General features: G+C 44.3%; 2 protein-coding genes and 1 long non-coding RNA gene across 7 annotated transcripts in view; 2 read left to right on the top strand and 1 right to left on the bottom strand.

The window, feature by feature from the left end:
* The window catches only part of LOC139061110 (uncharacterized), a 374,269-nt gene that overhangs the window by 140,809 nt on the left and 216,187 nt on the right, over nucleotides 1–17,273 (top strand). The window lies entirely within an intron of this gene.
* Nucleotides 8,147–11,416, top strand: LOC139061111 (uncharacterized). Its single transcript, XR_011515176.1, has 2 exons — nucleotides 8,147–8,216; nucleotides 11,246–11,416. It is a non-coding gene; the product is annotated as an uncharacterized lncRNA (long non-coding RNA).
* The window catches only part of LOC139061108 (uncharacterized), a 37,403-nt gene continuing 32,537 nt past the window's right edge, over nucleotides 12,408–17,273 (bottom strand). For both annotated transcript variants that reach the window (XM_070540653.1, XM_070540651.1), the window contains one exon: nucleotides 12,408–13,226. In XM_070540653.1, the coding sequence (XP_070396754.1) occupies nucleotides 13,092–13,226 (135 nt within the window). In that variant the 3' untranslated portion in view covers nucleotides 12,408–13,091. The remainder of the gene's footprint in view (nucleotides 13,227–17,273) is intronic.

Genomic DNA, 17,273 nt, shown 5'->3' on the forward strand with positions numbered 1-17,273 from the left:
ATCGTCCGCGTGGGTTGAAAACACGGAACGCACACACGCTCTCTGTGCAAGAACGCCGCAAGTTTTCAGCAGCGAAACCAAAAAAATTCGGGACGGCGACACACAAAACCGCAGCGGCTGCGAAAACCAACGTGCAACTAGTGGCCAGACGAGTTTGAGTAAAGCGTTAAAACCAAACCGTTCTTTGTATTTTACTCAGAAGAATACAAGAGCAAGCACTGCAACAGTTATATCCACATTACTCTGCTGCAAAAATTATTTTTTTTTTGCGATTGAACCTATCGTGCACGTAAAATATTTAGGTATCCTCGACACCAGACGACATAGTTGACTCGAAAAGTGTTACTTTCCAAAGTGATACTTAAGTTTCGTTTTTGAAGTCATCATCATCATCATCATCATCAGCCTGGTTACGCCCACTGCAGGGCAAAGGCCTCTCCCATATTTCTCCAACAACCCCGGTCATGTACTAATTGTGGCCATGCCGTCCATGCAAACTTCTTAATCTCATCCGCCCACCTAACTTTCTGCCGTCCCCTGCTACGCTTCCCTTCCCTTGGAATCCAGTCCGTAACCCTTAATGACCATCGGTTATCTTCCCTCCTCATTACATGTCCTGCCCATGCCCATTTATTTTTCTTAATTTCAACTAAGATGTCATTAACTCGCGTTTGTTCCCTCACCCAATCTGCTCTTTTCTTATCCCTTAACGTTACACCTATCATTCTCCTTTCCATAGCTCGTTGCGTCGTCCTCAATTTGAGTAGAACCCTTTTCGTAAGCCTCCAGGTTTCTGCCCCGTAGGTGAGTACTGGTAAGACACAGCTATTAAACACTTTTCTTTTGAGGGATAATGGCAGCCTGCTGTTCATGATCTGAGAATGCCTGCCAAACGCACCCCAGCCCATTCTTATTCTTCTGATTATTTCTGTCTCATGATCCGGATCCGCAGTCACTACCTGCCCTAAGTAGATGTATCCCCTTACGACTTCCAGTGCCTCGCTGCCTATTGTAAACTGCTGTTCTCTTCCGAGACTGTTAAACATTACTTTAGTTTTCTGCAGATAAATTTTTAGACCCACTCTTCTGCTTTGCCTCTCCAGGTCAGTGAGCATGCATTGCAGTTGGTCCCCTGAGTTACTAAGCAAGGCAATATCATCAGCGAATCGCAAGTTACTAAGGTATTCTCCATTAACTTTTATCCCCATTTCTTCCAAATCCAGGTCTCTGAGTACCTCCTGTAAACACGCTGTGAATAGCATTGGAGAGATCGTATCTCCCTGCCTAACGCCTTTCTTTATTGGGATTTTGTTGCTTTCTTTATGGAGGACTACGGTGGCTGTGGAGCCGCTATAGATATTTTTCAGTATTTTTACATATGGCTCGTCTACACCCTGATTCCGTAATGCCTCCATGACTGCTGAGGTTTCGACAGAGTCAAATGCTTTCTCGTAATCAATGGAAGCTATATATAAGGGTTGGTTGTATTCCGCACATTTCTCTATCACCTGATTGATAGTGTGAATATGATCTATTGTTGAGTAGCCTTTACGGAATCCTGCCTGGTCCTTTGCTTGACAGAAGTCTAAGGTGTTCCTGATTCTATTTGCGATTACCTTAGTAAATAGTTTGTAGGCAACGGACAGTAAGCTGATCGGTCTATAATTTTTCAAGTCTTTGGCGTCCCCTTTCTTATGGATTAGGATTATGTTAGCGTTTTTCCAACATTCCGGTAAAACATTCCTTCAGTAAATCTGCTGTTACCTGATCCTCCCCAGCTGCCTTCCCCCTTTGCATATCTCCCAAGGCTTTATTTACTTCTTCCGGCGTTACCTGTGGGATTTCGAATTCCTCTAGACTATTTTCTCTTTCATTATTGTCGTGGGTGGCACTGGTACTGTATAAATCTCTATAGAACTCCTCAGCCACTTGCACTATCTCGTCCATATTAGTAATGATATTGCCGGCTTTGTCTCTTAACGCATACGTCTGATTCTTGCCAATTCCTAGTTTCTTCTTCACTGTTTTTGGACTTCCTCCGTTCCTGAGAGCATGTTCAATTCTATCCATATTATACTTCCTTATGTCAGATGTCTTACGCTTGTTGATTAACTTCGAAAGTTCTGCCAGTTCTATTCTAGCTGTAGGGTTAGAGGCTTTCATACATTGGCGTTTCTTGATGAGATCTTTCGTCTCCTGCGATAGTTTACTGGTATCCTGCCTAACGGAGTTACCACCGACTTCCATTGCACACTCCTTAATGATGTCCACAAGATTGTCGTTCATTGCTTCAACACTAAGGTCCTCTTCCTGAATTAAAGCCGAATACCTGTTCTGAAGCTTGATCTGGAATTCCTCTATTTTCCCTCTTACCGCTAACTCATTGATCGGCTTCTTATGTACCAGTTTCTTCCGTTCCCTTCTCAGGTCTAGGCTAATTCGAGTTCTTACCATCCTGTGGTCACTGCAGCGCACCTTGCCGAGCACGTCCACATCCTGTATGATGCCAGGGTTAGCGCAGAGTATGAGGTCTATTTCATTTCTAGTCTCGCTGTTCGGGCCCCTCCACGTCCACTTTCGGCTATCCCGCTTGCGGAAGAAGGTATTCATTATCCTCATATTATTCTGTTCCGCAAACTCTACTAATAACTCCCCCCTGATATTCCTAGTGCCTATGCCATATTCCCCCACTGCCTTGTCTCCAGCCTGCTTTTTGCCTACCTTGGCATTAAAGTCACCCATTAGTATAGCGTATTTAGTTTTCACTCTACCCATCGCCGATTCCACGTCTTCATAGAAGCTTTCGACTTCCTGGTCATCATGACTGGATGTAGGGGCGTAGACCTGTACAATTTTCATTTTGTATCTCTTATTAAGTTTCACAACAAGACCTGCCACCCTCTCGTTAATGCTATAGAATTCCTATATGTTACCAGCTATATTCTTATTAATCAGGAATCCGACGCCTAGTTCCCTTCTCTCTGCTAAGCCCCGGTAGCACAGGACGTGCCCGCTTTTTAGCACTGTATATGCTTCTTTTGGCCTCCTAACTTCACTGAGCCCTATTATATCCCATTTACTGCCCTCTAATTCCTCCAATAGCACTGCTAGACTCGCCTCACTAGATAACGTTTTAGCGTTAAACGTTGCCAGGTTCATATTCCAATGGCGGCCTGTCCGGAGCCAGTGATTCTTAGCACCCTCCGCAGCGTCGCAGGTCTGACCGCCGCCGTGGTCAGTTGCTTCGCAGCTGCTGGGAACTGAGGGCCGGGGTTTGATTGTGTTGTTCATATAGGAGGTTGTGGCCATGTACTGCACCAGGGTGGCCAATCCTGCTCTGGTGAGGGAGTGCGTTACCGGTTCTGGTCACCGGGATCAGGCCACACTCCAGGCCTGTTTATGCAATTTTATCAATACGCGGATTTTTTTTTTATATCCGGTGAAAAATCGCCGGCACCGGGATACGAACCATGGACCTCTTGCACGCGAGGCGGGTGTTCTACCTCTACGCCACCACTGCATTACCGTTTTTGAAGTACTCGCCTAAAACTTTCCTAAAACTTGTGTGAATTCCCGCACTTATTGACGCCCTACTTAAGTTCTGTTTCTGAATACGGGCCGTAGACTCATGGGACGGACTGGCTTTCACAAGCTTTACTAAGTGCTGTTCATATATATAGTCGAACTTACACTTGCGCGTACCGATTCTGTCAAATACTTGCCTCTCTTTCTTGTTAGTCTACAAATAATCTGCCACAATACGTGCTATGCTCCAAACACCATGAAACATTTGTTTAGAAGTTGGAAAGACCGTTACCATCTATGGTAAGTGTTTTTACATACCACTTTTTATATCCATCTTTTTCATTGCAGATGCGTGTTTGATCATAAATCTATTTGATCTATGAGTGTTGCTCCTGAGTTTAGTTTTTTTTCTTTTTTACTTTACTGTAACTCCTCTATGCGGTGCCTGGAGCGGGTTCCTAGGGAATGAAGAAAAATGATTTGCATATGCAGTCTTCATGCCAATAAAACGATTCTTGAACGTGAAGCTATGATTCACGTTCAAATGCCCTTAGAAAAAAGCATTTCAACTTATTTTGACATCAGACATCCTCTTACAAGTGATTGCAGAGGGCTCAGATTATACAATACTGTTTTGTATTTCCCTGTTTGTTTTTCGCGACCGTTAATCTTCCTGTTCAAAAGGGCGTCTCTACCTCAAGAAACATTTTTTGTCGTTGCTATCTCTATAGCGCGCGCCACCGCACACTTTACCAAAGTACACACTCAAATACCATAAATAAAAGAAGATACTTTCAAACAGGTTTATCTAGTATGCGGCAGATATCTCTACGCCCTGCGTACTTACTGGAAAGGTTCCGCGTCATTTTCCTCCACATTCTAAGTCGCACCAAATTCCTGTACCCTCTCTGCTCTGCACATGGGAAAGCGAAAACTGGACCGGTTCCCCGCGAGAGTCTCACACTACAGCCTCCGCTGGGGGACGGAATAATTTCTGTCATACACATCAAGCTGTGTCGCCTATATGCACCAGACCGACTGCGTGCGAGAGAATAAGCATATTTCCAATTGCCATGACCAGTGGTTTGGTATTTACTAAAAGCATCTTAACGATATAAAGTACACTGAAATCGCGGCATGGTACACCCTTACAAAAATGACTTTAGACTGTCTATAGAAAGTCTATAGACTTCTTATAGACGACCTTTCCTTTCTATAGATTTGGACTTTTGTTGATACAAAGTCTGTAGACTGTCTATAGACGAAAGTCGATAAAGTTTCTATTTCTTTTGTCTATACGCAGTCTATAGACGGTCTATAGAAAAAAGTCGATAAGGTGCTTGCTCTTTTTTGCCTACTTCCCCTCTATAGACTACCTATAGACGAAAGTCGATACAGCTTTTATCTATCTTTGTCCACACTTTGTCTATAGACTTTCTATAGACGAAAGTCGATAAGGTTTCTATTTCTTTTGTCTACTCGCAGTCTATAGACAGTTTATAGAAAAAAGTCGATAAGGAGTTTGTTTCTTTATTGTATCCTTCCCCTCTATGGACTACCTATAGACGAAAGTGGATTACGGTCTCTATCTATTTTTGTCCATACTTTGTCTATAAAATTAAATTATGAGGTTTTACGTGCCAAAACCACTTTCTGATTATGAGGCACGCCGTAGTGGAGGATTCCGGAAATTTCGACCACCTGGGGTTCTTTAACGTGCACCTAAATCTAAGTACACCGGTGTTTTCGCATTTCGCCCCCATCGAAATGCGGCCGCCGTGGCCGGGATTCGATCCCGCGACCTCGTGCTCAGCAGCCTGACACCATAGCCACTGAGCAACCACGGCGGGTATACTTTGTTTATAGACTTTCTATAGACGAAAGTCGATAAGGTTTCTATTTCTTTTTGTCTACTCGCAGTCTATAGACAGTCTATAGAAAAAAGTCGATAAGGTGTTTTTTTTTGTATCCTTCCCCTCTATGGACTACCTATAGACGAAAGTGGGTACGGTCTCTATCTATTTTTGTCCATACTTTGTCTACAGACTTTCTAAAGACGAAAGTCGATAAGGTTTCTATTTGTTTTCGTCTACTCGTAGATTATGGACGGTCTATAGAAAAAAAATGGCTGTGGCTTAGGTAAGGTTAAGCCCAGGATGCGAAGCATACTAGCCTTTATTTTAGTTGTTGAACCACTGTTTAGCCTGGTGAACTGCTGTTGCTTGGCTATATTTGGTTCGGCTAGACGAAGAAACAACTCATGCATTACTTCTTCGCCTTCAAGAGTGGAACGCGACAGCGTTCCCGTCGACCCGCCAAGGGGTGTAAGACAATGGGCTACAGGGCAGCGACTACGCGCCCCGCATTGGACGCGGTGAGCGTCGAGCAAAGCAGCGTTCGGCGCGGCAACGAAATGTGCGCCTGAGCAAGAGACGCACGCCTTAGAAACAGCGCGTTTCTAAGGCAACACCGCATTCACTAGAGGCGCTTTTGTACCGCTTTGAAGCGTTGTACTCGTGGCTCAGTGGTAGCGTCTCCGTCCCACACTCCGGAGACCCTGGTTCGATTCCCACCCAGCCCGTCTTGCAAGAGTTGAGCCAAAGCCACTTCTCCTCTGTCGTGACGTCACGGTGTCACGTGATTTCATGGTCACCGCCGCGCCTGAGGAGCTGGGTTGAGCCCTCGTAATATGCTTCGCATGAAAAGTCGATAAGGTGTTTGTTTCTTTTCTGTCTACTTCCCCTCTATGGACTACCTATAGACGAAAGTGGGTACATGTCTCTGTCTATTTTTGTCCATATAGTCTGTCTATAGACTTGCTATAGACGAAAGTCAATAAGGTTTTTATTTCTTTTTGTTTACGCGCAGTCTATAGACAGTCTATAGAAAAAATTCCGTAAAGTGTTTGTTTCTTTTTTGTCTGCTTCCCCTCTATATGGACTACCTATAGACGAAAGCCGATACAGTCTCTATTTATTTTTGTCCATACTTTGTCTATAGACTCTCTATATTAGACAGTTAATAATAATAGTCGGCTAAGGTTTCTATTTCTTTTTCTCTCCTGGTGTATTGAATGTCTATATAAGAAAGTCGATAATATGTAATGCCGAGTTCCCATACTCCCCGCCCTCTGCGAAGGCGATGATATGGCACTGGTTCATGCGCGACCGGCACCGCGTGCAACCCCGGCGCCGCGGGCAAACCGTGCAGACTGCTAGTCGTCATTCGGTGCAGCTGCACCGAACGAGGATCGCGGCGGAACAGGCAACGTCCGAGTCACAAAGGTCTTCCAGGCACCCGAAGGCCCTAAACCTGGCTGCTTCCCGGACGTACACTTCGCGAGACCAGCTGGTGAAGGTCAGATGGTGATGATGTGGCAAAGGTGGTGAATAAGTCGCGAAAGCCGGCAGACCAGGTGGTGAATTCACCACCTGGTCTGCCTCTGAGTTGTCGTGGTATTGCGTGTCTAAAGATTAACAATAGACAAACATCGTTAATCTGGGCCCAACCCGTGTACGCTGTAACCAAGCGCAGGTACCGGTGGATAATACGTAGCTGCGTTTGATATAAGCCACTGAAGTTGTATACTGCTGAGATTGCTGTAGAGCCCATTTGTAGACATTAGTATACACATAGTGTATACCTCCGCATTTGTTGACCACATGATATGATCTACGTAGTCGGTCTCGGCAATCCCAAGACAGTCTTCACAGTTGTCGCATCACTTTTGCGGCAGTAGAATAAAGAAAGCAAAACGCCGATCCAATTGGTATAATAGTTGTTATGAACGCCAGCTTCAGCTACAAGTGGATTCCAAACAGGCATCGAGCTAACAGCAAGGACACTCGTAATGTTTGTAGCTGACAACGCGGACTTTGTGAATGTGCGATGAACCGATGTCGCGCATGTGGTGTTCGCGTTGTGTGTCGTCCGATTCTCGGATACTTTTCACATTTTCTTCATACCTCGGCTGCGTCACTAACATAGGGCGGTTTTTTGTTGACTGATATCCTGCACTATAAACCCATCAAAGTTTCTCATTCACTTAAAATAGGTGCCAAATCATCAGAGCCCACCCAGTATTTCGCCGGCGGTATGCCTGGGCAGCCACGCATATGAGTACCTCAATGCTGTACTGATTGCTTTGACCTATCACCGGAACAGAAAATTAGCACTAACATACGTGCGGGTATCACATTTGGTGGTACGCTGGAAGATATGCTACAAGTACGCTGTATTACTAATCGACGCTGGCAATAATGCGTCTGAAACGTTTGAAGGGCCCTGTAATGGCTTTTACAAACAGCGCATTCAAGTTAGCGTTCCAGTCTCATACGATAGCCCACAGCATTTGTCATACAACCTGCCAGCGCATTTCCTTCGTCCACGAAAAAAGATGAATAATGGTGATAAAGATGAATAAGCCACCCGTTCCGGCGCGCATGGCGCGCAGACTGAGAGCGAAAAAAAAATGAAGGAGGAAAAGGCGCTCACACTCCTCCGAGCGCGCGCGCCCTCGCACGCGGAGCTCCTGCGCATGCTCGGAGATCTTGCGCATGCGCGGCGGTGCGCCAACTCAACGAGTGCGCCGGGCACGTATACGGTTGTACCGGTGTGCGGTGTCCGCCTGAACGTTGGTGTCTGTGTATGCGTGTCATCTTTGTGGCATCACACGTCAACTACACTGAACGGTAAGCTTTAGCACAGATGTTTTGTGTCAATAGCTCATGATTATGTGAGCGCATTTCGTAGCGCGAAGCGGCTGCATGTAGCGCAGGCGACTCGGGTATAGTGTCGGTTTGTCGTTGACATGGTTTCATTACGCGCTCTTGTTCTCGCTTCTACTATACGGAATGTTTTACGGCGAGCGATCGCTCGGGCTTGTTGATTTTCGCATAATAGTTTGGGTGCGTAAAGAAGGAAGCTACACCATGTTTTAACTTGATATTGTGATACCACTAAGCGGATTGTGTATGTTGGGCAGCCAGTGTGGTAGATCTCATTTCGTGGCGCTTGATCCGGCCGCGATGAATGCTGCGCCGCATGTGTAGTGAAATTCTCGTGACACGCTTTACGTATGTATCTCGAAATTGTGTTAGCATCAAGAATCTTCTGACAGACACGTATAGTTAAATAACTGCTAACGTACTCGGATGAAAGGCCGTGTTTGCGGGGCATGCATCAGCAGTGTGTGCACTGCCGTTTTCGCATTGTTTAAAGGTAGCAGTATTTTTAAAGTTTCTGGCAACCAATCTAAATAATTTTGGGAAGTTACCGCAAGCAAAACACGAGACTTGAAGAAATGTCAAGCGAAAATCTCTAGATTCACCCAATCTATTTAGATGGAACCACAAACGCTTTTGGAGCATGAAACCTGCGATAAGCTCAGTCACTCGCAGCTTCGCAACTTAGCCGAAAAAATTGGAGCACAATAAATTAGTCGCTCCGGGAAGCACCTTTACACGGTTCAGACTGAAGGCATTGCGTTTGACGGTAGTTGGAAGATTTGTTTTTTGTCTCTTTTTTAAACAGTTTAGCAGCAGAAGTTATCTTTCGAGCTATATGAAAAGCGTTAAGCGCCTTTCGATGCTTCGGGGTTATGCAGTTTACGTGCTCTTAATCTCTAGGCAGCTGCTGGCGCTGATTCGCATTGTGCCAGTCGTGCACGGTATGAAGCCCTTGTCGTGCGCAATAAGTGTTCCGGTTTTCATTACTGTTGCATGTAGTGCCGTCGTCTTGGACAGACTGCATACTATATGCGCTGTACAAAAGAAAAAAGAGCCAGATTATCAATTTGGTGGTCTTTTCTTAGTAGATAACGCACAGATTATTCAAATAATTCAGTGGACATTGCATTTGTTCTACCCTTATTAACACACCTAAGAGATCGTAACATGTTTTAGTTGATAAGTGACCTGATCAGTACGCCCCCATTCATGTGCATTCTACTGAAAGTGTGGCAAATGTATTCGTCTCGAAGTATGAGAAAAGAGACAATGCAGACTGTTCTAAGCGGAAATAAATTGCAAATGTTAACGTGATTGTTCAAAACTGCAGTCAGTATGCTGAGCATGTTCGATCGGCACGGGCACATTGCATTAACACCTGAAAAATGTGCACAGTCCAGCAGGGTATCTTTGTTTCAACAATTATTATTATAGGAATCGTTTGGGATTCTCACATTTCTTTCATCTTTATGAGTACACTGTGTGTCACATGAACCTGTCTTGAAACGAAACGTACCGTTGCTAACACCGGCGACCATTATGGTTGTCTAACTGCTTATCATACTATAATATAACGAAACATCATAATGGTACTGATTAATATTGCCATGTAGTCTTTAGTCATAGGTAAACAAAGTTAACTAGAGGCATAAGTGGTGAGAGCAAATTATATAGAAAACTACTATTGAACCGTAAAAATAACTCATTGTATAGTTTTCCCTCACATTGTTGCATTTGTTTTACGCGTGTCTCTGTGTCTTCCGTGCTGTACTCGTGTGGCCATCAATTACGAACTTGCCGAAGCCCTTGTCAGCTTTATTAAACAAGGGATTCAAGTCAGTTACATCTAATACTACATCTTAAGTGACTGACGTGTTATTCGTTTTATCTAAATATTATGGACTGGCACTACTTGGCAAGCATTAAACCATAGTATTTTTTATTGCACTTAAGCTGCAGGCGTCATAGATTGCCAGAAAATTTTCATGAAAACAGCCAGGAAAGGCTTGGAAAAAGATCGGGAAACTTTAAATTGGCCACATAGGTATGCTGTCTTGTTACATGTCAAAGTTTCCAGAAAGTCTCTGTGTTAAATATATTTTTAAAACGTTTCACTTCATAAAAATTGAAGGAAATTGGTTCTATTTATTAAAAAAAAAGAAAGTCAAGCAGACTGACCAGGCATTTCTTACTCAATATGTTTTTTTTTTGCGTTAACTAAACGTCCTGAACCTCGATAGCCTAGAAAAAATTTTCATCTTTCAAAGCACCTTAAATAATTTACTGTGATAGAATTCATTCGAACTATACTATCAGTTCTGTTTCCTAGGAGGTGCATATCTGTCGTGCCATGACACAAAGTGCTCGTGTGGTATTTCGGGTGCTCATGTGGTATACCTAACTTGGAAACCTGTTAGCATGCCCAAGAGGCCTCATTACCTGCAAGAAATTAAGGTACCATATCAATACAATCAACCCATCTGCCATCTGTTGAAGTTATGACCAATGACCCATTCATTTAAAAGTATGAGAAATACATTTCAATGTGTACTAAGCAAAATAAATTACAATCTGTGGCATGATACTGGGAATATTCCAGTCACGTCTTCTGAAAACATCCCCCTGCACGGGCATACTTAACTACCAGCCAAAAAAACTTTACAGACAGCCCAACTGGGTAACGTTTCCGCAATAAATATAGATACCATTTGGGATAAGTACATTAATGCATCATATATAAACTTGTCATTAAAGGGAACATACTGTTGCTGACACGAGCAGCAGTTGTGACTGTTTAATTGTTCACCATACCATGCAATAGAACATTGCATAAAGGTACTGATTTGTATTGACAAGCAGCCATTAGTCATAGTTAAACCGAATTAAGTATTGACTTAGATGGTTTGAGTAAATATATTCAGCTGCTTAATGAACATATAAAGAATACACATCTGTTATTTTTGCCTCATATTGCTGCATGTACTTATTTGCAGCATACACCTGCAGCACCTTTGGGACTAATGACATAAAGGTCAAGGCCAGCCTGGCGACCATGCTTGCCAAGGAGTAGTGTAAATATTTAATCTGTTTCCATAATAGCATAAGACAAGAATTTAAGGAATTCATGTATTATATCGAGCAATAAAAACGGTTAATGCATTGCCGGTGCATTTGTTTTATTTTTTGCACTGCATGATTCAGCACTATATAAATTCTTTCTGTTTATGGAACATATATGAAAGTACAGCTGGTTCAGGAGCTTTATTAATCTACTAACGGTAATGCATAAGTGCAGATGAAAAGGAACAGGTGCACATGCATAATATCTGCATTCCATGCATTTCATATCTATAAAATGAAATGAAATACATTCAAAACGTTTTGCTACCGTATGTAATGAAAAATGTAAACTAACTTGTAGATAGCCGCTATGGAGTTATGGCCTTATACACTCTTTGTAGACTTGTCTATAAAATGTCTGTGTCTATAGAGTGTCTATAAATTAATGAAAATGCACGTTTGTTGGCAAGTGTATGCAGAATGTCATAGAAAAAAGTGTATTGGATTATAAAGTTCTGTTTTTGTAGACTGAAGTCTATAGAATGTCTATAGTATATATACATTTGTCTGTAGACATTCCATAGACTTCAGTCTACAAAAGTAGAACTGTAAGCCTATACACTTGCCCATAGACATTATGCAGACAACTGTCTACAAACATGAATTTTAATTAATCCATAGACACTCTAGACTCAGACTTTTTATAGACTAGCCCATAAAAAGTGTATGGCCATAAGTCTATAGACGGTCCATAGACAGTCTATAGACTTAGACTTCTTATAGACTAGTCTATAAAAAGTGTATGGCCATAAGTCTATCGAAAGTCTATAGACAATCTATAGACTCAGACTTTTTATAGACTAGTCTATAAAAAGTGTATGGCCATAAGTCTACAGACAGTCTATAGACAGTGTATAGACAGTCTATAGACTCAGACTTTTTATAGACTAGTCTATAAAAAGTGTGCGGCCATAAGTCTATAGACTGTCTATAGACTAGTCTAAAGAAATGTCTATAGACAGTCTATAGACTTCATAGACAAATGTCTATGGACTGTCTATGGACTTTCTATAAAAATTTTTGTAAGGGCATCACGGATTTGCAATGAAAAGCGCGTGATCATCCTGCGAGGGAATTCATTGAGTGCGCAAGTCAGCTGCAATGCATGCTCGCATGGCATTCTACTCATCACGTATCGTCCAAAAGTGATGTCATAAAGTTCACGTTAACACTTCGCGCATCCAATGCACAAGCGTTTAACCCAAGTCGTTTGAAAAGTTAAAGTGACCTCCTTTGCTCCGAGACGTCAAGCAGAAACGCGCATTTATCCGGCGATTGCAGCACAATACCGAAAACATGCGCGCATTATCTACAGGCAATCATGAAATGAAGTTCGCGTATACTTTAGGTTATGGCAAAAATTAAAAGGATCAGGAACAAGTTTCAGAACAACAACAAAGGAAATTACTCGAGAACCAAACTTCACAGAATATTTCGAGGAGACACGTTCGAAACAACTCAATGGGGGCGAAAATGCAGCTCAGAATGAGCATTCTGCATGTCCTAAAAGAGTGGTCGTCGCTCAGACTGCACACTAATTCCTAAGCCGCTCCTTGAAAAACGCTAAGCAGTCCTACAAACAACATTGGCAAATTGCGCGACAATCTACGCATCATCTATATACAAAGCGGCAAATTTCAAGAAATGCGGGAGCATGTTGTAGTCTTGAAGAAGCCTCGTTCGTTGTTCATAGACGCAAGACTTCGGCGCTTAGTTCCACTACGGTGGTGCACTGCGTGTGGTCGAGGTAGGTTCGGACCAAGTGAAGTTGGTCACCAGTCGATGGTGTGGCTTACACTGGAAGGCTCGCCTGAACGCTGCCACTGCAGGTAGAGCCAAGTTACAGATGGCGCTCTGCGAAAAATAGAAGGTGATAATGAGAAAGAAAAAAAAAACTGGCAGTCTCGCCAGAGCGGTGAATGATTGGAAGTGATAACAAAGTATAAGCAGGGTCCTTCAATATTTTTCAAGCATTGAAGGACCACGTTTTAACGTTGCGCTTGCCGAACTTGGCGAATCGCAGCATGCAAGGCATCTGCCACAGTGGCTTAGCGAATATATTGTGTTGCGCTGCTAAGCACGAGGTCGCAGGATCAAGTCCCGACCATGGCGGCCACATTACGATGAAGGCGTTATGAAAAAAAAAACGCGCGTGTGCCGTGCATTCTGGGCCCAGTAAGGACACCCTGGTGGTCAGAATTAATGAGGAGTCCCTCCTCTACTGCGTGCCTCATAATAAAATCGTACTTTTGGCACGTAAAACCCCAGAATTCAAAGCACGCAATCAAAGTCGTGCTGCTTAGAATGAAGAGCATCCTGGCACCTACGAGACGTCCGCGGGAAACTTCTCATGACGCTTGAATATAGGCCTTATGCTGACATGGAGACATATAGGTTAAATAGGTTTGTGCATTCAGCGTCACTTACGGCCTCATTCTTTACAACTTACAAAAAAAGAGAAGAAACTCTATATCGAGAATAGGTGTAGTGCGGCAAAGCCACCTCTCGTTTTCGCCGGTGCTATGTTCAAGGCACTCGTCTCGTTCATCTGATAAGAAGCCAACAAAGAAAGACACCAAGGACAACACGGGGAACTTACTTGTACTTACTAAATGACAGTCGAGAAAATATAAATAATGGAATTGAAAGCGGCTGAAAAAACATACCGCAGGTGGGGAATGATCCACGTCTCCGCATTATGCGTGCGATGCTCAACCAATTGAGCTACCACGACGCCGTCGTCCCGTCCACTTTCGGGGGTATTTATGTGTTACTACCAGAACTAACCCTTGGAGTGTTAGCCAAAACCACCAATCACCGCCGGCAAGGTTCGGGAGTGATCACGCTGGCAACACTCCCAGGGTTAGTTTTACATGTGAAACACACACACACACACACTCACCTATATATATATATATATATATATATATATATATATATATATATATATATATATATATACCAGAAAAAGAGCACTTCTGGGTCCGCGTAAATATTCAGAGTGAAGTAGACGCGCGTATGAAGCGGTTTATTGACGTTTCGGGTGGGGTCCGGCCTTCATCAGAACCTGACGAAGGCCGGACCCCGGCCGAAACGTCGGTAAACGGCTTCATACGCGCGTCTGCTTTACTGTACATATATATATATATATATACCTCCTAGTGGAACAAACTCTGTCGTAATGACATGGCCTCCCAAAAACACGTCAGCACTACACACACCAATAGGTCGCAACGCCTCGCAACTCACTGCACAGAACTTTCAATCTTCGTCCCATTTAAACAAAACCTTTCGCCCTAAGGCGTGTTTAAAAGAGACACTCATGACTAAAATTGTTGCACCTGTGTCCACCAGAGCCATCACAGGGACATTATCTACAAGAACGCGCACATTGTTCTTCAGCATCAACACAGGAGGTATTTCTGTCAGTAGCACGTCTCCAGCGACCTCACCTCCATCGGCCGTGCTAGCTAGTTTTCCGGTGACGAAGGGGACGTGGTGCGACGCAGCGGTGAGGGAGAACGGGGTGCACGACGTTGCGGTGGGGGTGTCAAGCTCCTGTCAGATGCCGGGGAGCGATTCCGGGAGCTTCTCGGCCAATACTCGTCGCCAGATGATACGTGTGCTGCCCACGGGGCACCGTGTGGCCGTTCGTAGGGCCGAGAAAACTCTGAGGGCTGGCCATGCCACGTGATCATACGCTGGTTACAAAACCGCGATATATGACCCGGGACGCCGCAGGAATAACACAGTGGCTGAAATTACACATGGGCCGGAAGAAACTGATGGCCCCAGTTCGGAAACGGCGCTGTTGTCGATGGTCAACAAATCGCTCAGCACGAGTGAACGCCGAACGTTAGTGGATTTGCTTTCCAAGCACATTTTGGTTTTCGACTTTGCGCAGAAGGACAAAATACCGGCAATCCCTGCGTCTCGAACGCGCCACACCATCAACACGGGGTCGGCACATCCGATTAGACAAAAGCCACATCGTGTTTCACCATCAGAGCGCCAGATTATTAGCGAACAGGTGCACGAAATGATGAAAAAGGGAGTCGTACAAGAGTGAGCGAGTACGTGGGCAGCTCCAGTGATTCTTGTTAAAAAAAAAAGATGGATCTTGGAGATTTTGCGTCGACTATCGCCGTTTTAATGCTGGAACAAAAAAGGACGTGTACCCACTCCCACGTATTGATGACGCAATAGACTGCCTTCATTCCGCCTCTGACTTTTCCTCAGTATATTTACGATCCGACTTTTGGAAAATTCCGATGCATCCTGACGACAAGGAGAAGGCTGCCTTTGTAACCTCTGACGGGCTCTTCGAATTTAATGTGATGCCACTTGGATTGCGCAAAGCTCCGGCAACTTTCGCGAGATTTATTGACACTGTTCTGCGCGGCTTGAAGTGGAGCATCTGCATGTGCTACCTCGACGACGTCGTCATCTTTGGCCGCACCTTCAGCGAACACAACACTCGTCTCGATATTGTCCTGAACTGCTTCAGAAACGCTGGTCTAGTTTTAAGCTCTAAGCAATGACACTTTGGAGACCACCAAACCCTCGTGCTTGGGAACCTCGTCGACAAGGATGGCATCCGCCCTGATCCCCAGAAAATAGCAACCGTTGAAGCGTTCAGTGCACCGCGCTCTGTCAAGGAGCTCCGTAGTTTTCTGGGGCTTTGTTCCTACTTCCAACTTTGTTCCACTTTGTTGCGCGCGAAGGAGACAGCTTATAAACCTTACGGATGAAGGGGACCGTTTACTTTAGGTCGGGAAGGTAGGCGCAAGAGCGGCCAGCTGGTTAATCAACTGAGCGTCGTCCTCTTCTTCCTTCCTCCACCCGGGACCGCAAGCCGGTTCACTGGTCTTCGTTTTTTTCATGCGTAACAATGTATGTATATATATATATATATATATATATATATATATATATATATATATATATATCAACTTGTGCCACATACGCCTACCGAGCAATGAGACCCGGCAAATATAGATTAAAACGCGCTTGCGCAAGAAGTCCAATTCAGCAATCAAGTAATGAGATAGAAGGCTCACATATGGAAGCATCTGTTCTTCTTAATAAGGAAGGCTTCCAGTGCACGTCAACAAGACGCGTTGCCGCTCCTGTCCAGAATGGTAGTCTCAGAAATTCGAGCGTTACAGCCACACGCGATAACATGAGCCACCATGTTCGTTTTCTAAATTCGTCCCTTCGCGCACGGTTCACGTTATATTTAAAACGAGCGAGCTCTCCCAAATCAAGTTGTTGCTTACACATTACACTTCTCGTGGCACAAAGGCAATGCGATTACCTCTTCCACAGCTGCGTTGTGGTGTCGCAGCACAAGGCGGCTGCGTAGCAGCATTCCCTCGCACTGCACCAGAAACGCCCGCCTCGATAGCTGAATGCGTGTCAGAACGCCCACCCGATGAGGAGCATGCCAGCGGCATCGCAAGCGTCGCATCTCGATGGGGGACGAGACGAGATGGAAAGAAAACCACCCGCGTTTTCCAGCGCCAAAAGAAAGTATTGCGTTTATTTACGTTGCCGTTCACTGTCTGCTCCACCATGGCGCGATGTGCGAGCAGCTGTTCCGGAAGGAAGGAACAGTAAAGTATTGACACATAATGCTCAATACAAAAGCTCCATGGACGTCCTTCCTAGGATATCTACGCTACACCGACACCAAACATCCTGAATCTGCTCAATATAGCCAATGCTATTCGCTTTGAAAGCGAAAAAAAGTGACTTCCTACAAACAGGAATCCCGTTCGATTGGCTTTTTGAAACAACGCTGCGCGTTAAAGCCCGATGTTTGCGTTGGTGGTTACGTACATTTGACGTCAGGGGAGTGAAATAAAAACAGATTGGAATACATTGACGTTATAGGGCCCC

This window comes from Dermacentor albipictus, chromosome 6 (assembly GCF_038994185.2).
Source record: "Dermacentor albipictus isolate Rhodes 1998 colony chromosome 6, USDA_Dalb.pri_finalv2, whole genome shotgun sequence".
Classification (NCBI taxonomy): Eukaryota; Metazoa; Arthropoda; class Arachnida; order Ixodida; family Ixodidae; genus Dermacentor; species Dermacentor albipictus.